Source organism: Pelophylax lessonae, assembly GCF_965119305.1.
Source record: "Pelophylax lessonae genome assembly, chromosome: 13".
NCBI lineage: Eukaryota > Metazoa > Chordata > Amphibia > Anura > Ranidae > Pelophylax > Pelophylax lessonae.
Window position 1 is genome coordinate 111185208 of NC_138780.1, and position 20894 is coordinate 111206101.

Sequence of the window (20894 nt, forward strand, 5' to 3'; positions counted from 1 at the left end):
CGATATATCGGAATCGGCCCCTGAGGTTACCGATATTGCCGATATTTAGAGAAAGTGCATGTACCGGGGTGATGCCTGCAGCTAGAGGCATCACCCCGGTACCGGCGTCCAAAGCCGCTCGGCTGTCGTTACAAGGAGCGGTAGGGGACGTTCCCCCCCTCCCGCTTCCTTCCGCGGCTCGCCCGGGTCTCCCGTCCCACCAGGAGACCCGGGCATCCTAGCTCCACGGCCACCGAAGACCTGTTCAAAGCCGCATTTGGCTCTGATCGGGTCTCCATGTAAAAAACCCAGAAGTGATGTCATGACATCACTTCCGGGTACTCGGCGCCAAATTAAAAAAACTGACAGTATTCAAAACAGCCAAACTTGGCGTTTTTTAATGCATTTCAGTGCCGAGGAGGGGTTTGGGTTCTTTTAGACCCCCAGATCCCTCCGCAAGGAGTACCTGTAAAAAAAAAAAAAATAAATAAATAAAAAAAATGTTTTACATGTCTGAAAATATCGGCTGATACTGATATCCGATGACCAAAATATCGGTATCGGTATCGGCATTAAAAAAACGATATTGGTCGATCACTAGTACAAACATATAATATCACAGAAAAATTATAAAACAGAGTGCAACTCTATGTAAAAAAATAAATTGATATATTGACATCAATGTATTAAAAGAACTTTGTGCATTCAATATCCTAGACTGATGAGGAATGTAAAAAAAGTCCATACAATAGGTAATAAAGTGAAGTAATACAGAAAAGTAAGTGTCATAGAGAGCCCAATTGATGAACTGTGAATCCTCAGAAGTTGTGCAAAGCATCTAATGAAAGCCAAGTGAGGAGCCAACACCCACAGGAGAGGGATATAGATGTGTGCTCACGGATTCTGTGGACCCAGGTGCCTTATAGCAAGAGGGTCAAAGAATAAGTCTAGTATAGAGTGCAGTATGGGTGCGGTATGAATTGGGTACACTTGGTGTCCTCCTCTCAGTGGCTCTGTCCCTGCTAGCAGTATCAGCAATGGGCGAAAAGCCTTCTCACCAGTTCCCGGGATGCTGTGGTGTCCTCTTACTGTAGAAGGGGTGGAGCCCCTCATACAAGCCTGAGCTCAGAGCTGAACTCAAGTGGCGTTTGTGCCTCCATTCATCTTCCAGAAACGTGGACTATACCAGTGGAGCCTGCAGGATGGCGGGACCTCTCAGTACTTATGATGAGCATGTTTATTACCTACACTTTGTGAGTGTTTTTTAACCTGTGAAAATAAAGGTTGTATATAAATACTACACTCAGGTGGTGCCTCCCCCTCCTCCTCTTCTTTTTTCCCATGTCATAGTTACATAGTTACATAGTTAGTGAGGTTGAAAAAAGACATCAGTCCATCCAGTTCAACCTATGATGTGTGTGTGTGTGTTTGCTGTTAACCGTACATTGTATACCCCTGTACGTTGTGGTCTTTAAGGTGCCCATCTAATAGTTTTGTGAAACTATCGATGCTCCCTGCTGATACGACGAGAATTCCACATCCTTACTGCTCTGACAGTGAAGAACCCCCTACGTACTTTAAGGTTAAACCACCTTTCCTCTAGTTTTAGTGAGTGGCCACGTGTCTTATTGTATTCCCTTTCTCTGAATAGTTTGTTCCTTATGCTAGGGTCACCAGTACAATATTTGTACATTGATATCATATCCCCCCTTAATCGTCTCTTCTCCAAAGAGAATAAGTTCAGTGCTTGTAGTCTTTCCTCATAGCTGATGTCCTCCATTCCCCTAATAATTTTTGTTGCCCTTCTCTGGACTCTTTCCAGTTCCAGCACATCCTTCCTGAGGACCGGTGCCCAGAACTGGACAGCATACTCCAGATGTGGCCGGACCAGAGTCTTGTAGAGAGGGAGAATAATCTCTTTATTTGTGGAGTAAATCCCCTTTTTTATACATCCCAGTCTTCTGTTGGCTTTGCTTGCAGCGGCTTGGCATTGCATGCCACTGCCAAGCCTGTTGTCTACCAGTACCCCCAGGTCCTTTTCCATCCTAGACTCACCCAGAGGTTTCCACTCCCCCCTAGTGAGTAGTTTGCCTTCTGGTTTCTGGCACCCAAGTGCATTACTTTACATTTTTCAACATTAAACCTCATTTGCCATGTAGTTGCCCACCCCATTATTTTGTTCAGGTCCGCTTGTAAGGTTTCCACATCCTGCATAGAAGATATTGGCATGCTTAGTTTAGTATCATCCGCAAAAAATGAGATTGTACTAGATATCCCCTCCTCTAGATCATTTATGAATAAATTAAACAGGACAGAACCCTGGGGGACCCCACTTTCCACACCCGTCCAATCCGAGTACTCCTTATTAATCACCACCCTTTGCACTCTCCCCTGGAGCCAGTTCTCTATCTAGGTACTCACCTTATAGTCCATACCTACCTTCCTTAGTTTGAAGAGTAAGCGTTTGTGGGGAACGTTGTCGAAGGCCTTTGCAAAGTCCAGATACACCACATCCACAGGCTTACCTTTATCTCGGAGGCAACTCACTTCATCGTAGAAGGTTAATAGATTGGTTTGGCAAGAACGATTTTTCATGAATCCATGCTGATTACTACTAATAATACCATTTTCATTACTAAAGTCTTGTATGTGGTCCCTTAACATCCCCTCCAAAATCTTGCAGACTACTGATGCTAGGCTGACTGGCCTATAGTTAACCCGGATATATCTCGGCCCTTTTTTAAATATTGGTACCACGTTGGCTTTTTTCCAATCAGCTGTCACCATACCCGTCATGTCATTTCAGAGTTGGACACACTCTTATGGGCCATACACACTATAAGATTTTCTGAAGACTTTTTCCTTTAGACTTACCAAAACCATATAATATGAGGTCAAACCTAAACAGTTTCAATTTGTATGCAATCTGGCAGGCCCTTGCACTACATAGAAAAGGTAAATCTGAAGGAAAAAGTCTTCAGAAAATCTTATAGTGTGTATGGCCCTTTAGGATGGCTGCTGCTAATAGTAATGGACTTATGGACTGAGCTTGTCTCCTTATAATTATAGCCATTGTTTAAGAGACTTGCTCTATTTTTGGCATACATCCCCTGTGCGCCAGATTTCTTTTATTTCATTTTAATGTGAAAAACTAGGAGCACATAAAGAAAGAACATTGAAGCTGATGCTAGTCATGAGCACATAGATTCAGCCTGCAGGTTGTTTAGCATAGAGGGAGGAGTCTCTCTAAAGGCTTTTGTATTCAAAAAGAGCCACAGCACCCAAAGCTGTCTGAATATCTGAAAAGTGACTTCTTCTGATAGGCTGCAGTCACTGTTCTACTGACAAGTTTCCACCTGGCTCCTTTAATTTTTCAGTTGAATTTCGTCAAGCCAGATTTCAGCCAATTCAGCAGCAATCAGTTGAAATTCAAGCAGTGTATGTACTAGCGTAGTAGAAGAGGAAGTGATATAGTGTTGCAGCTACGTCCACCAAATATGTTCGTATAGTTTTGTACGATTACCGTACACATTGAAAGAAAATGAGACGTGTTAACTTGCAAAAAAAAAATTTCTAGCTTGCACCTTTTTTTTTTTTTCATCTGAACAGTCAGAGTCGGCTGTCAAAAGCACTATACTAATGAACAAATAATTAACCGATTGTTCCTCTTACGAAAATTTTCTTATCGTGTGTACTGCCCATAAAAGTCCCACCCTCCCATTGCCAACACAGCAGCTAAAGAACTACAAGTTCCAATGTTCACCAGATGACTTTACATGTTCAGGGCTGTGTAGGTATGCAAAAAAAGGGCCCTGCCTTATCTCAGGCTCTTGTCACTTGCATGCAAATGTCTGCATTTAGTGAGGCTCTACAACAGTTAAAGATTTCTCTGCATTTATCACTGGAGCAAAATCTGACATTTCTAGCACTGGTCTGTTTGACTGCACGAGAAGCTCATGAAATGAGAGGCCTTGGCCAAAAAGGCTGGTGCTAGAGTTTTGACCTATATGCTAAGAACAGGATGAGGGAAGCACAGCGGTTGATCTACTATAGGCAAATAGACTGTGCACTTTGCAAAGTGCAGTTGCAGTCTACACGAGCAGTTGCTGCAGAGCTTACTAAATGAGCTGAAGCTCTGCTGACTTCCAACATCCAATCATGTGCAAGCAAAAATGTTTAATTTTTTTTTTTCTTTGCACGTGATTGGGTATTCCTTGCAAAGTGAATCTTTACCTCATTTACAAAGCTCTGGAGCAACTGCTCTTGCAGGGTGCAACTGCATTTTGCAAAGTGCACAGTCTATTTGCCATTAGTAAATCAACCCTATAGTCCCCAGGTAAACTTGCAATAAATCAATAAATTTACATGCAGCAAATTCATTAGTCAGCCATAGAGATGAGCTGATTTACACACTGCCTAATTTGTCAATGTTTTATTGAGGTTGTATATGTAAAACCTGTTACAAAATTATGTTACATTTATTCCTGTGGAAAGTGACCCTCAGCGATGTAAAGAGAGGATGCCGGCAGTCATGACATGAACTGAACTCTTGTCCCTTTGTAACACTAACAAGTACACAAGGTGGAAAGGGACAATTTCAAGCAGTTCTCCTTCAGCAGAGCTGCTGATGATCACGGCAAAGTGCAGGATGCTTCTCTACTGTATGTGTTCCCCATGATTAGTCATGTGACCTGGTCTATCACATAACCAAACATAGAGGACACATGAAGAAGTGGCCCAATGTCAATTTTCAGTAGCTTCCCTACTTTGGAGATGTTGCAGCTCTTCTGTATTAACCTCCCTGGTGGTATTCCCGAGTGTGGCTCGGGGTTAACTTTCAGTACCAAAAGCGGTAACCCCGAGCCCACTCGGGATTACCCCAGAATGTTACTCACCTTCCCTGCGCTCCCCCGCCGTCCTTCCCACCATCCTTCCCGCCGTCCTCCCTGGCGTCCTTACACTCTCTCCCCGCTGTGTGCTCGGCCAATTGCCGGCTCTTGCCTTCAGGTTCCCTTCCCTGCGAGCATTGCGATGCAGGGGGGGGGGGGGGTGGAACCGGGGGCAAATTCAAAAGTGTAAATACACAAATGACATGATACAAAGCTGTGATCCTAACAGATCACACTGTATCATGCCATTTCAGCACAGAAATTGCACCTGGTGACTTTTCCAGTGCCCTGCCTGTGCTTTTCCAGTTCTTTGTGCCTGGAAAATTTTGAACGACCACGGCGTCCAAAAATCATTCTTTTTGCGCAAAAGCGCTCTTAGACGAACTGGAAAACAGCGACAGCGAAACTGAGTTACTTGAAGAACTGAGCGATAGCGATTCGTGGGAAAATCAGGTACGGAAAGTGACGACAGCGATGATTCTAAAGTCTCTTTCTGGCACATAGCTTGTGGAATTTGGGAAGTATATCAAATGATTCTTGCGAATTTCCAACGGAGCTATGTGCCAGAAACAGACATCAGAATCGCCACAGTCGTCAGTTTCCATACCTGATGACAAATTTTCCCACAAATCGCTATCGCTCAGTTCTTCAAGTAACTCAGTTTCATTGTCGCTGTTTTTCAGCCCGTCTAAAAGCACTTTTGCGCAAAAAGAATGCTTTTTGGACGCCATGGTCGTTCTCAATTTTCCAGGCACAAAGAACTGGCATTGCAACACTCACAGGGAAGGAAACCGGAAGACAGGTGCCGGCATTGGCAGGGGAGGACGGGGGGAGGGGACGGCGGGGGAGGACGGCGGGGGAGGATGGCGGGGGAGGATGGCAGGGGATCGCAGGGGAAGGTGAGTTTAAAATATAAAACCACAGATTTCTATGCAAAAGAATGTCCCGCTTTTAGCACAGAAATCTGGACATAATCAGACCGCCAAGGAGGTTAAGGGTTGTGACAGGGTTCAAGCTAAATTAGAATAATACATAAACCTAAGTTCACCAATTTAATCTGCACAGGTTAAGGTGACTGCAGGGTAATCAGAACATCTGGCTGTAAACAATCAGACTCTCTGTAAGCCTTTTTTTCACCTGGCAGTATGCCCACTGTTCAATGCAAGCCAGAGGATCTCCCTAATAAAGTTTTAACCGCTTGCCGACCGCCAACAGTAATATTACTGCGGCAGTGTGGCTCCCCTGGGCAGCGACGTAGACCTACGTCACTGGACTGCCAGAGCTTCGCTCCCGCTGTGTTTAGACACTGCGGGAGTCCAGCCGCGGGAGGAGCAGCTCCGATTGCCGTTGCCCTCCCCCAATTGTCGAGGAAACGGTGAGAAGACCCACCTACTTATGTAAACAAAGCAGGCGATCTTCTCAGTGACAGACAGGAAGAGATCAGCAGATTCAGCATAGCTGAAACTGTGATCTCTATGTCTGTCACAGAACCCCCCCAACGCACGTCAGTAAGCATGAGGCATACATTTAACCCCTTGATCACCCATAGGGTTAACCCCTTCCCTGCCAGTGTCATTATTACAGTAACAGTGCATATTTTAGCACTGATTACTGTAGTAATGTCACTGGTACCCCCAAAAGTGTCAGTTAGGGGTCCGATCTGTGCACCGCACTGTCGCAGTCCCGCAAAAAATGGCAGATCGCCGCCATTACTACTAAAAAAAAAAAAAAAACAATAAAAATTACATAAATCTTTCCCGTAGTTAGTAAACACGATAACTTTTGCGCAAACCAATCAGAATATGCTTATTGCAATTTTTTTTACCAAAAATATGTAGCAGAAAACAAATTGGCCTAAAATGTTTAAAAATTTTATTTTTTTAATTATTTTTTTGGGGAATGTCATATAGCAGAATGTGAAAAATATTGTTTTTTTTAAAAAATTGTCGGTCTTTTTTTGTTTATAGCGCAAAAATGTTAAATCGCACAGGTGATCAAATACCACCAAAAGAAAGCTCTATTTGTGGGAAAAATCGATATCAATTTCGTTTGGGTACAGCGTTGCACGACCACGCAATCATCCGTTAAAGTAACGCAGTGCTGAATTGCAAAATAGGGCCTGGTCAGAAAGGGGGCAAATCCTTCCGGGACTAAAGTGGTTAAAGAAATAATGGGGACACGCAAAATGATCTGTGCAATGTCATTGTTTTTGTTAATAGCAGAGATGAAAACATGATGAAAGAACAAAATCCAATCTCTTGGGGTTTTTTTTTTTTTGATTCCCTGATCGTTGTGATCTGTGCTGTTCATGCTCTATACACAGGGATGCCGTTTCATGGTACCAAAACCACTTGCATTATGCAGTAATCACTACACATGTGTGGCAACATTGAATGTTTTTCTGTGAATCTGGGACCTGTGTTAATCCCATCTGTAACTAGACCTACACAAATACTTAATGTGTTTGAATTCATTTTGTGGATTAGAGTATGTCTTCCTGTACTTTGCAGAATTATTGAGTGTGATATTGACATCTAGAGGCCAACTGTGTATACTACATTTTACTTTATGAGGATTTTTAACTTGTAATACTTCTGTGTGGCATTTATGCACATATAAAGCTAAAGATGTAAAAATGTCATTTATTACTATTTGTAATTTAGTTAGTTACTTTCTCTGTTGAGTCACAGGAGTATTGTATATGGCAGTGAAGGTCAATTTTCAATAAACTAAAAATCAGTACCAAAACCCTTCACAACAGGGCTTTTAGTTCCTACATCTGTTTTGCCAAGGATTTCAGGGCTTTGACATGCAACGCCACCCTGAAATTTGTACTTTGGGTTTTGAGATGCTTTCAACATGGGACTGCTTGCTATTGGCAGAGAGAATCCCAATGCAGGGCAAGAGAGCTGTGCAGCATAATAGGTGTTTAGAAAATAAAGGTTTGTTTAAAGTTGAACTACACTGCATCTGACCATCACTAACTGAAAATACTCAAAGGCCAACTCCCACATCCATCTGTGCCTCGGCGCTTTATTTTCTTGAGAAATCACAGTGAAAAACGACATCCTAGCAATTCTGGCAGTGGCTATTTTAAGTAAGGGCAGATGATTCATATAACATTTACTTCGTGGAAATCCAGCTGTTCTAAGCTCCGCCATTTAGGCAGGAAGATGTGATTAGCTGAGAAAACCCCCCTCCACTCCACAATAGTCAATGTTTTTCAAAAGAGCAATAATCTGCTTTAAGTGTTAAAGTAGATATTTAATCTTAAGGGCTTGCATTTAATTTGAACTTTACCCACAGTCCTGTTCTTTAACTTGCCCAGTAAAAAACAAGCCTTTAACACTTACACACCTCCTTGAAACGTATAGTCTAAAATGGGCTCCAAACTGTTATCCTGTCTCAACAATTGAAGTGTATCAATAAAAAAAAAAAAAAAAACTTTTTGGCTTTTGGCTTTGGATAGAATGTGGAAAGGATAGATCCCATCAGGTTATACTGCTATCCAAAGCTCTGTTAGGGATATTTCCACTCAGTTTCTGTTTCGGGGATAAGATTTTACCAGCCAGAAAGTAAGGGAAAAATTGTAGCAGGCAAATAAACAACAAGAAAAAGCTGCCAGAGATTCTAGCATTCCCATACCGTGCTTACATTTTTAATTTTTTTTTATTTCTGTCTATGTTGCTGTTAGAGAGATATCCTCTCACTTCCAGTCCTGGATACCACTTTTTTTTTTTTACCAGACATTAAGTAAAGTAATTTTGGCATTGACTTATTTTTCTTCCATTTCTTTTAAATTATTTTGAATAAAGCACAGAGAGGTTTTCCACCCTAATTTATTTCTTGGGGAGGACAAAACTGATTAAAAAAAAATAAATTTATTAATTGTACATTACAGGGCACAGTAACTTGGATTATGCAGCTACCTTCAGGTAATTGGACACTGGCAAACAAAGCTGTAAGGGAAGGCCTGGCATAACCCCTCCCACTCTCAGCAAGTTTCAGTTTTTTTTTCTAGTGTCTGTAGGCTTATGAACATCTTCTGTCATCTCTGAAAAAAGCACACCTTTTATTTTTATTTTTTTGTTTTTCTTTGCTAATTCTTTGCATCAAGATTCTTCAGTCAAGCTTCTAGCTGTTCATAGCCACTGGGGCTTACATCTAGCAGCTTTCCTGCATTGGTTGACTCCTTTACTGAGTCTGGGAGGATCGTACCCTGACCCTGTTAGGAAAAAGATGCAAGGCTGACCTCTAATTTTGCTTCAGGAACTGGATCCTGTGTGGGTGCTTACCTTGGCATATAGTGTGAAGAGATGATTTAGCTACAGGTCCAGAGCTGTGGTTCATCTGCTGGTGGTACCCTGAAGAACCTTAAGAGGTATGCCAAGCGGGAGGGAAAAAAAATAGATGGGACCTTTTCCTACCATCCTTTCATTGACTGCAGAGACTGCAAGATAGATAACTGGTTGACTTCCCCTGAAGGAACAATCAGTCCAGTTCTCATCAACCAATATCCGTCACTTGGTGCAGACCCTACAGAGATTTGGATGGATTGTAAATCTCCAAAAGGTCAGTGCTGGAACCTACCCACCCATTGGAGTATCTAGGCCTCATTATAGACAGTGCCCAGTCCAGGGTTTTTCTCCCTACAGGCAAACTCCTGGCCTTTTTCTCCTATGTTTGAACCCTACAATCCCGGGGATGTCTCATCATTGGCCTTTGCATGAAAATTCTGAGGCTGATAGTAGCCTCCTTCGAGACAGTATCATACATGTGATTTCACTCCAGACCATAAGTCATCTGTCTTCCTGTGTGGGACACGTAAACAAGTAGATCATCCCATTCACCTGAACAGCAAAACCAGGCATGCCTTAGCATGGTGGATTTCCAGTCCAGGACTAGAACTTAGGAAGTCCTTTCTCATAGTGTTTTGGATGGTGATATGATGAATACCAGCCTGTCAAGCTGGGGTGAAGTCCTGGATACCCTCTTGGTACAAGGAAGTTGATTGTTGGTAGAAGCCTGGCTTCTGATCAACATTCTGGAACTCAGGGCGATTGGGTTATCCCTGCAAACGACATCTCTACTGTGGAACCATCCTACCAAGTTGGTTTACATCTGCAGCACAGCTCCTCTTAGGTACTGCAGAGGGTACTTCTTTTTCCAGATCAGTGCATAGGCAGCCAGGTACAAAGCTACATTCGCTCTTTTTAGATCAGTAAAAAGTTTAGGGGCGTCTTTTAATGCTTTGTTGCTAAATATACTTGGAAAGATTGCAGGGAGCTGTGGGATACTCCAGCAACACAGTACAGTAAGGAGAGTACACTCTTCACTTTGTCACTACTTCTTAAAACGGTCCCTCTAGTAGAAGTCAAAGGAATGGACAACACTGAGACTCTATAACAAATTTCACAGTCCAAGCAAACACTGGCACTTATGCACAAATGAGAGTAGCAGCAAACAGTCATTAGGATCCTACACTCAGGTCTGTACTCATAATATCCCACTGGATATTTGGATGCCTCCTTCCAATATCAGCCAGACATGTATCCCGGCCTTTGAACTCTCAAGAACAGATCCTCAGTGAAATCCCTTAATTAGTTAAAGAGATTTCTCTTCAAAACAGGCCCCCCAGCCCTTGCATAGCTGGGACCTTGATGAGCATATGTAGAACTTTAGTTGGGCTGCCTAGAAGGGTATTAGATATTTTGTGGCTGCTACTTACATTGTTTAATTCAGGCCTATTACCTCTGAATAAAAATCAGATGTATGTCAAGGGTGTGACAGCACCAGCGTGATTCCTCTAGCTTCACTGTAACGGATACTTTGAAGACAGATTGTAGGCCAGCCGATTTTTACCAGAGCTCCTGACTGTGGACACGACTTTCTGGTTATATACCCCAGGCACACCTACTTAAGACCAGGAAATTTAATACAAGATGTACTGTATTATGAAGCAGGAAGAAGGAAAGTACACTGCATTCTCAGTCCAGTGTACTTTCAGAACTCATTGCAGACACAGTAGGTAAGGTAAAAGTCAAAGTTCAGGTCTGGAAGTGGAATCAAAAAAACAGAAACAAAGCCAAGGGTCAGGTCAGGTAGCACACTTGGATAGCCAGGAAAGAAGTTAAGGGTCAAGGCAGGTAGCAAAATTGGATAGCCATGAATGGTACCAATTTGCAGGTAGCAGACAGTAAAAAAGCTAAGTTTAGAGAAGGTAATGAACACAAATAGCCAGGAAAACAATCAAAAGGTCAGTACACATGAATTCATTGAGGAAAGCAGGCTGGATAGCAGGTAGTTACAGGACTCAGCAGGTTGCTTGCAAAAGCATTGCACAGGCAGTGCTCCAAGAGCTGCACTGAGTTTAAATAGACAAGCCAGGAGGAGGAAGACTTTCTGATTTGCTGCAGCCACAAGAGGGAAAAGGTGCAACTCTGGTTACAGCATGACTGAGAGACAAAAAGCCAGGCTTCCCAGGAACTAGTAATGTGACTGATTATATTAACCAGCAGATGGGATTGAGCTATGTCTATAGCTCTCAGTCTTGTGCAGGAACAAGGTAAGAACAGATCACATGTTTTGAGACTACAAGAACCAAAACAGCTTTGAATGTTAGAGCTGTAGAACTACAATTAAAATATTGGCTTGCCTGCTGGTCTGTGGGACACAAAGTGACAGCTTTCCTGCTAATCTGTGGAAACCACATGTAACAGATCAGCAGCAGCTTACTCCTAATCTGTGACAACATGGAAGCCGAAACTACCTGAAAAAGCCCTGGGGTGCTGCTGTTGTGTTTAAACCAAGCTAAATTTAAAAGTTAAAAATCCATTGAACCTCTGAAATATGCATTGCTATAATAAGAGGTACTTTTCCATAACACCATATATAGCTTTCCCAAGCGTGTTATTAAAAGGATAGTCTTTTTCCTTATCACCCTCGAAGTTGCATTAAAATGAGGATTTTCTTTGCAGTGTACAGTTTTTTTTTTTTTTTTTTTAGATTGGTACATGTTTCCTATGGCAGTGTCCATATCCCCTTGCCCTTTTTTGACAATACCTTGCCTAATTGCCTGAAAATGGAGGAAATTAGTATCAAGATTGGCCCCATGTCTCCCCCCTATATAATTTGATGATGTTTGCTGTTTAGTTTGGGGGTTACAAATTTAAAGCTAGGAATATAGGGAAGTTGGTCATTGCTCAAACAACAGTGTACTAGATATTTTTCCAGAGTTCATGTTGCCAGCATCACTAGTCAAGCTTAGTACCATACACCATGACATTTTCTGCTTCCAAACAGAACCACCATGAACTAATAAATATATTGCATTGGTCTGCAAAGTGCTTAACATGCATAAACAGGGCACATTCCTGCAGACATTATAACCTAAGTCCAACAAGTACTTCTATGTTATATTATTATTATGTTATTACTCTGTGTGTGAGAATGCACATGAAATGTGTACATACCCTCTCCTTTTTATTGCTTCATTATTAGATGTCCTTTTTTTCTTTAATATGTATTTCCAGCCACACTAAAAGAGCTCATCTCACAAACAATGGTGCGCTGGGCACAAGAAGATCATCTCCAAGACCCCGAGCTTGTGCGTATTATGTTTAGCCTCCTCCGCCGACAGTATGATAGCATTGGAGAGTTATTACGGGCCATGCGGAAAACCTATACGATCAGTGCTGCATCTGTGGAAGATACCATCAACCTCTTGGCTTCCTTGGGTCAAATACGGTCCCTCTTAAGTGTACGAATGGGCAAGGAGGAGGAGATGCTCATGATTGATGGCTTAGGGTATGGCTTTCTATTTTTCTGCTGCATCGTTTTACGGCAGGGTATTCATATATTCAGAAATATTCATGTTCAGACTATATAGTCTTTTACTTGTAAACTTTGAATTTAAATAAAAGTGGAAAATATTCAAATGTTAACATAATGTCAGGATCATAAAAATATTTTGTAGAATGAATAAATAAAGATGAATAGAAGTGTGGAAAGTTATACTAAGAAATGTACACTTCAGTAATGGTTATAGGATCAAATGCTTAGGCACTTAGTCACATGATCTCTGTCAAAGGTTAAAACCAGAGTCTAGACTGTTTGATCACAATTTAATAGAGATTATTTGATCAAAGGCCAAGGAAATTCACAAAGGTTGCCACATCTGGAAGGAGACTTTATTTTAACTTCCATTTCAGCAAGACAGTTTTATATATAGCATCAATTTAAGGAACTATTAGAAAATAGCTGAGTAACATCCTCTGCTGCAAGGGTTCTACATTTTTTTTTATTCACTGATAATTTTTTATGTGTGCACTATGCCAAAATGGTATGTAAAGTTGTCTTAACAAGAGACTTTTATTTAGAATAAAGTATTATTAAACCATCAGTTTTTGTAAGCATATTCAGCAGCTTATCTAACTACTTACTGAGTATGCAGCCTTATTATCAATAAATCCTTGCCTGTGTTCCACTATAAGCTGGTTCCGTAACTGCTGACCTGGATTTCTTTTTTCAGGGTGACTCCTTTCTATTGCAGCGTCCTATGGAGCCACCTGTGCATGCAGGGATTAGAGCTCTGTCTCTGTACACTGTGTGCATCAATAGAAACAAGCAGCCATTTAGCCTAGAAAGGCAAAACCCTCTCCTGCTCCTCCCCCATTCCTTCTTCAAGGTTACTAACTGACTGGAGACTCCACTGTCCATTGTTGACTCTTTTCTGTGAGGACTGGAAGTTCAGGGAAGTGGCACTGAGAGAGCAGCAGCCAGCAACATTTAAAGTTGTAAACTATGAGTGCTTGGATACAGATTTCAACAAATAGTATTGGGGAATACTTGTTTTATTGTGTTCAATGAGTTACATTTAAAAATGCTGAGGGTTTAATACTACTTTAATTATGTGGTTTACAATCATGCCTAATTTAATTGTTGCTTGTGGATTGCACAGTTGTGTCCAGGTTAATGCCTGTTATCATAGAAATAATTCTCTGCGGTGTATCTGACACTGCTAGATTCTGTTCTTGTGCAAAGCAGGCTGAAGTAGACTTGAGGAAGTCAGTTTAGAGATTTACAAATTAACATGTTAAAAGAGAGCGGGAGGAAGCAGTTAGTTCTATCAAGCTATCGGAATGCCTTTTATTACCCATTGGCTACAAAGGTTGCTGCAAATCTGCTTAACCAGGTGTTATTCTTTGCAAAGGTGTCCCTAGTAGAAATTTAAAGAGATTCCTGGAGTCCCAAAACAAACCTTCACAGTACTTTATTTGATAAGAGATAAGCAATCTGGGACATCAAAACAAACCCAGTAGAACACGTTTGCTTTTCCCCTGAAGCATTACTCATAGCTTAGTAGAAACACTAAAAACTCTTATTTGCTTTCAGTGACATCATGAACAACAAGGTCTTCTATCAGCATCCAAACTTGATGCGTGTTTTAGGCATGCATGAGACTGTTATGGAGGTAATGGTGAATGTGCTAGGAGGGGACAAGTCTCAGGTAATCTATTTATGATAACAAAACAGTACTAAATGTGAATTCTTCTGTCTGCAGTTTAGTAGAGCTGAAACATGTCATAACTTCTGTTTTACAGCAAATTGCTTTTCCCAAGATGGTGGCAAGCTGTTGCAGATTCCTCTGCTATTTTTGTAGAATTAGTCGGCAAAATCAAAAGGCCATGTTTGAGCATCTAGCATACTTACTGGAGAACAGTAGTGTTGGTTTAGGTATGTTATCGTCATCATCGTCATCCTGTTTTTTTCTGTTTTGTATAAATGCCTAAGGCTGGGTTCACACTGCAGACGGATGTGGCTGACAGCAGGGGTCCGGTGCGTCACCGTTCTCCGTTTCAGGGACAAATCAGGCCCACATTTTTGGCTGGATTCGGACCTGAAACGGGGGCAAAAACACACAGGACCTTTGTGCAATTCGCTCCGCAACCGCTCCAGGGATGTGTGAACCGGCTCCATTGAGAGCCAGTCACAATTTCTTGTCATGTGAATTGAATGCGGGGAAACCCGCATCCCATTTGCACTAGTGTGAACCCAGCCTAATGGTCCTGTTACCCAATATTCAAAGCTCCACAGCTTCAAGCTTTTAAAGAAGCTGTTAAGTAATCAACCTCCACCAGTGTCCACCTAGAACTAGTTTGAAAGCACCCCCTGGTGCGTGCAGCCGACCTGGCCTGATACTTCGCTCTGCCCACATTCCAGCGATCTTGGCTATTTTCAGAAAGAGTCTTTGCCAAGTCCTCCTCATTCTGTAAATGTGTACACTGGCTCCACTCATTCTTTTTTTTTTTTTTTTTTTATATTTATAATTTTTTTTATTTGGAATTTTCAGAAACAAAAAAGAAAAACATTACATAATATATAACTCCATAATCGGTAAATAGCTTACAGAGACAATGTCCACATCCTTTTTCTCATCTCCAAGGTCTAAAAAAAGACCTCTGGAGATTTCCAGCTCATTAATCTATAAACATTTGTCAAATATTCAACTAAGGCAAGATATTGTTAAGTCAGCAAGTCTCTGTCTCTATTCCCACTCATTTAATCCTTGCCTCCTTTACTTCCTTGTACTTTATTTGGAGTAACCTAACCTGTGATCTTGTCTTTGTTTCCCCTTCTTCTTTCTATCTGTTCATTCCCTTCCTTTTTCCACATCTTTTCTATATTACCCCCCCCCCCATCTCTCTCTCCTCATTCATTCCCGCTATCAAACACCCCACACACTCAAAAAAAAAAAAAAAAAAAAAAAATTCTCCTTCCCTCTCCTGTCTCTCCCCCCCCCCCTCAAGGAGTGGAAAGACTCCCTCCCATCTCCCATCTCGTGCAACTCCCACCCTCATGATGGAGGCTTCAACAATTGTTTGCCCGCATCTGAGGATATGAATAAATTCCATGTTCTCCATGTTTTTTTATATTGTTCCTGTTTGTGTTGTGAGGAAAGCACAAGATCCTCCATTTTATTAATGTATTCTAGTTTTCTTACCCAATTGAACACCGTTGGCGCTTGTCTATTTCTCCAATGTTGGGGTATACATGCTCTTGCGGCATTCATCATATGTGGCAGTACTGATCTTGCATATTTCCTCTCTGACTGATCTGATATCTGTAAGAGGCAAAAGGCAGCTTCTTCCTTGATTTTATAGTCTGTTACTTTTTGGACTATATCACCAATCTCTGACCAAAATTTCTTTATCTCTGGGCAGCTCCAAAAAATGTGATATATCGTGCCTTCCCCTTCTTCGCATCTCCAGCACCCATCTGATTCTTGAATGTACCACTTATGCAATTTGTCTGGTGTATTCTACCACCTAGTCAGGATTTTATAATTTATTTCCTGCATTTTTGTGCATTTAGTTGGTCTAAATATTGCCCTGAACATCCTCTGCTTCTGTGTATCCGTTACATCTATATTTAGATCGGCTTTCCATTTTTCCAACCATTTCAGATTCGGTTGGTCTAATGGAGTATTCAGCATTCTATAAAGAATAGATAATGGGCGGTCTATACTTCCTGTTTTCTCACATAGCTTTTCAAAATAGGTCAGTGGTTTCTTAAATTTTTCCGGCTTCGGTAGCGTCTCTAAAAAGTGTCGCAGTTGGAGTGCCTCCCATAAGAGTAACCTATATGGACCCTCCTCATCCACTAGTCTACGACTGGCTCCACTCATTCATTCAAGAGGAGAGCTGTACTCTGCTGCAGGACCCCTACGTGTAAATGTCCAAATTGGGCCCAAAGTGTAAATATTTTGTGTGGCCACCATTTTTTACATTACTGCCTTAACCCTCTTAGGCATAGAGTTCACCAGAGCTTCACAGTTTGCCACTGGAGTCCTCTTCCACTCCTTTATGAAGACATCACGGAGCTGGTGGATGTTAGAGACTTTGCACTCCTCCACCTTCCATTTAAGGATGCCCCACAGATGCTCAATAGGGTTGAGGTCTGGAGATATGCTTGGCCAGTCCATCACCTTTACCCTCAGCTTCTTTAGCAAGGCAGTGGTCATCTTGGAGGTATGTTTGGGGTCATTATCATGTTGGAATACTGCCCTGCAGCCCAGTCTCGGAAGGGAGGGGATCATGCTCTGCTTCAGTATGTCACAGTACATGCTGGCATTCATGGTTCCCTCAATGAACTGTAGCTCCCCCGTGCCGGCAGCACTCAGCATCACTATGCAGCCCCAGACCATGACACTCCTACCACCATGCTTGACTGTAGGCAAGACACACTTTTCTTTGTACTCCTCACCTGGTTGCCGCACATATGCTTGACACCATCTGAACCAAATACGTTTATATTGGTCTCATCAGACCTCAGGACCTGGTTCCAGTAATCCATGTCCTTAATCTGCTTGTCCTCAGCAAACTGTTTGTGGGCTTTCTTGTGCATCATCTTTAAAAGAGGCTTCCTTCTGGGACGACAGCCATGCAGACCAATTTGATGCAGTGTGCAGTGTATGGTCTGAGCACTGACAGGCTGACCCCCCATCCCTTCAACCTCTGCAGAAATCCTGGCAGCACTCATACGTCTATTTCACAAAGACAACCTCTGGATATGACGCTAAGCACGTGCACTGAACTTCTTTGGTCAACCATGCGAGGCCTATTCTGAGTGGAACCTGTCCTGTTAAACTGCTGTATGGTCTTGGCCACTGTGCTGAAGCTCAGTTTCAGGGTCTTAGCAATCTTCTTATAGCCTAGGCCATCTTTACGTAGAGCAACCATTCTTTTTTTCAGACCCCCAGGGAGTTCTTTGTCATGAAGGGCCATGTTGAACTTCCAGTGAACAGTGTGAAAGAGTGAGAAAGATAACACCAAATTTAACGCACCTGCTCCACATTCACACCTAAGATCTTGTAACACTAACAAGTCACATGACACCGGGGAGGGAAAATGGACAATTGGGCCCAATATGGACATTTTTACTCAGGGGTATATTCACTTTTGTTGCCAGCGGTTTACACATTGATGGCTGTGTGTTAATTGAAGAAGCATGCGTCTCCGCAGTTTGCTCCATAGTGTCAACCCGAGAACCTAATGAACCCATGTCAGCTCTGATCTGGTGCATACATGTTAACATGCCAGCCTGCATGGTTGTGCGCAGGGTATACATAATTTCTTTCATAACCCCCTCAGAGATAGGATTACTCCCTGAGGGGAACGAGGCAAAGGGGTCTGCACTATGTGGGGATGAAAAGCTGGCTGCTTGTGTGGGATGTCCAAGTTCCATACTCCATGAGCTCAGATGAGGACGCTGCGGCGATTCCCTTCTCTGCCTATTTTTTGCTGGGCTCCTGGAGGAAGGAGATGGTGGTGAGGGAGAGCCAGAGGATTGCCCACTGTCCGGGTTGGCCACAATTCTGTGCATTGGAGATACCGATGGCAATGGATGAAGTTTGTGGAGCAGAGCGGCTCCCTGCCTGTCCCGCTGCTGAGTTCCTGGGCCACCACAATTTTGTTGGAGACCGGAGCTCTGTGATATAAGGAAACCTTACAGTTTATTGAGCTGCTCGGTTCCTCTCTTGCTGCGCGTCATGTCAGCTGCGGTGTGCGGGTCTTTGGAAGTGATGTGCAGGTCTGAGCAGGTCGCCGGAGCCCTATGTTGGCGATGTGTCCAGGGTGGCCTGGCGGAGTGGGTTCAGAGCACGTCTATCTTCAGCGCCGGTGGCCACGCCCCCCGATGGCTGTGTGTTGAGTTATCTTGAGGGGACATCTAATTAACACTGTTATACAAGCTGTACACTCACTACTTTACATTGTAGCAAAGTGTCATTTCTTCAGTGTTGTCAAATGAAAAGGTATAATAAATTATTTACAAAAATGTGAGGGGTGTACTCACTTTTGTGAGATACTGTACATTGAGATTTAACACTGCTAAGAGTGGCTAATTAGAGAACAACGAGTTGAAATAGTTATCTTTCTGCAGAAGATGTTGCTATTTATTGCCTTCAGTGCTGGAATCCTAGGTTTTTGGACATGTCATTTCTGATGGAAAAGATAAGAGTTTAGAATGGCAGCCCCTTTTTGTTTTACATCACATGAGTGAGTAACTAGACAGAGCAGTTACTAAGAAATGTCAGCAGCACTGAAGATAACTTGGGGCATAATTTTTTCTTGGCAAGGTAAACATTTCAGTATTTGTATCTCCCTTTATCCATACTAATAAGAAGATTACCGCAGATTTTCTTAGCTTTCTAACGTGAACAGCCTAATACAATGTAGAAAGATTTTCATGTACTTGTTTTCACTACTGTATTTGCATGCAATCTCTCTATAGCATCTCCTTCTATGAGAGGATCTACACCACTAGATGTCGCTGCTGCATCTGTAATGGACAACAATGAGCTTGCTTTGGCTTTGCAAGAACCAGACCTTGAGAAGGTAAATTATCCGTAAACTACAGAAATTATGAATTGTCATTGTGTCCCTAACCTTAATAAAGGAATAACAATTGCATGTGGTTTGCTAATTTGTTGTCATTTGTTGTTGCATCATAGCGACTGATGATATTTTTACACAGGATATAGACTGTCAAAGACCTTGGTAAAGATTAAGAAATATACAGCTGCTATTAGAATTTAGATGGTTATAACTGTAAAAAATGTCCTTGGAGAACAGAAAAAAATCTTCTTAAAGCATTCATAACCTGCATTGATATACTGTATATATATATATATATATATATATATATATATATATATATATATATATATCATATATATTCTTTTTCTAAAGCCATCACAAAGTTAGGTATCCATCCATTTTTTTAATTGTCAGCTGCAGAAAGTGATTCATGTTTCTGCTAGTGTACATAGTTATATTTTCACTTTGGAATTGTTTGTTTTTTTGCAGGTGGTGACATATTTGGCAGGTTGTGGACTGCAGAGCTGTCCAATGTTAATAGCCAAAGGATACCCAGATATTGGATGGAATCCTATAGAGGGAGAGCGTTACCTATCATTCCTACGTTTTGCTGTCTTTGTAAACTGTAAGTATACACATCAGTTCCTAAGTGAAGTATGCATGAAACAGTTCTCTGTGTGTGCACTTAATATAAATGTACCCACTGGTTTTCTTCAGTTTATGTAAATGTTGTATTATGATGAAAACAAATCAAGGAAATATGCAGATTAACTGTAGCCAGATGAGAAGTCTGTTAATCACAATGTGATTTTTTTCCAGAATGATAGATGAAGATCTCCTTTTGTGAATTTGATTAAACACTTCTGGTCAGAAGGATTTGCCCCCTTAATGACCAGTCAATTTTTTTTTTTTTGCGTTTCGGCACTGCATTATTTTAATAGACAATTGCGCAGTCGTGTGACGCTGTAACTTAATAAAATTGATGTCCTTTTTTTCCCCACAAATAGAGCTTTCTTTTGATGGTATTTGATCACCTCTGCGATTTTTATTTTTTGTGCTTTAAACAAAAAAAGAGCGACAATTCTGAAAAAAAAAACAAAAAAAAAAAAAAAAAACAATATTTTTCACTTTCTGCCATATAACATTCCAAAAAAAAAAAAAAAATTAAAATCTATTTTTTTCATCCTTTTAGCCCAATTTCTATTCTGCTACATATTTTTGGTAAAAAAATCCCAATAAGCGTATTTTGATTTTTGATTTTGGTTTGCGCAAAAGTTATTGCGTCTACAAACTAGGGAAAAGATTTATGAACATTTTTATTATTTATTTTTTACTAGTAATGGTGGCGATCTGAATTTTTTAGAGGAACTGGGACATTTTGGCAGACAGATTGGACACCTAACTGACATTTTAGACACTTTTAGGGGGACCAGTGACATTACTACAGTAATCAAAAGGGTTAAGTGTGAGCCTAGGGGAGTGTTTTCTAACTGTATGGGGGAGGGACTTGTGAAATGAACACAGAGACCTGTGATCATTTCAGAGAGAACAACGGTCTGCTGTGTTTACAACAGCAGAGTGTTATTCTCTCTCAAAGGGGAGTGATCATGGATGCCCAGTGGCAATCTGTGTTGCCGGTCACCGCTGC

At 41.6% G+C, this 20894-nt stretch overlaps 1 protein-coding gene across 7 annotated transcripts in view; it reads left to right on the plus strand.

Annotated features, from left to right (window-relative positions):
* LOC309569543 (ryanodine receptor 3) overlaps window positions 1-20894 on the plus strand; it is a 1308933-nt gene that overhangs the window by 649826 nt on the left and 638213 nt on the right. For all 7 annotated transcript variants that reach the window (XM_082275412.1, XM_082275411.1, XM_082275414.1 and 4 more), the window contains 5 exons: window positions 12401-12674; window positions 14262-14376; window positions 14471-14603; window positions 19161-19264; window positions 19736-19871. In XM_082275412.1, the coding sequence (XP_082131538.1) occupies window positions 12401-12674; window positions 14262-14376; window positions 14471-14603; window positions 19161-19264; window positions 19736-19871 (762 nt within the window). The remainder of the gene's footprint in view (window positions 1-12400; window positions 12675-14261; window positions 14377-14470; window positions 14604-19160; window positions 19265-19735; window positions 19872-20894) is intronic.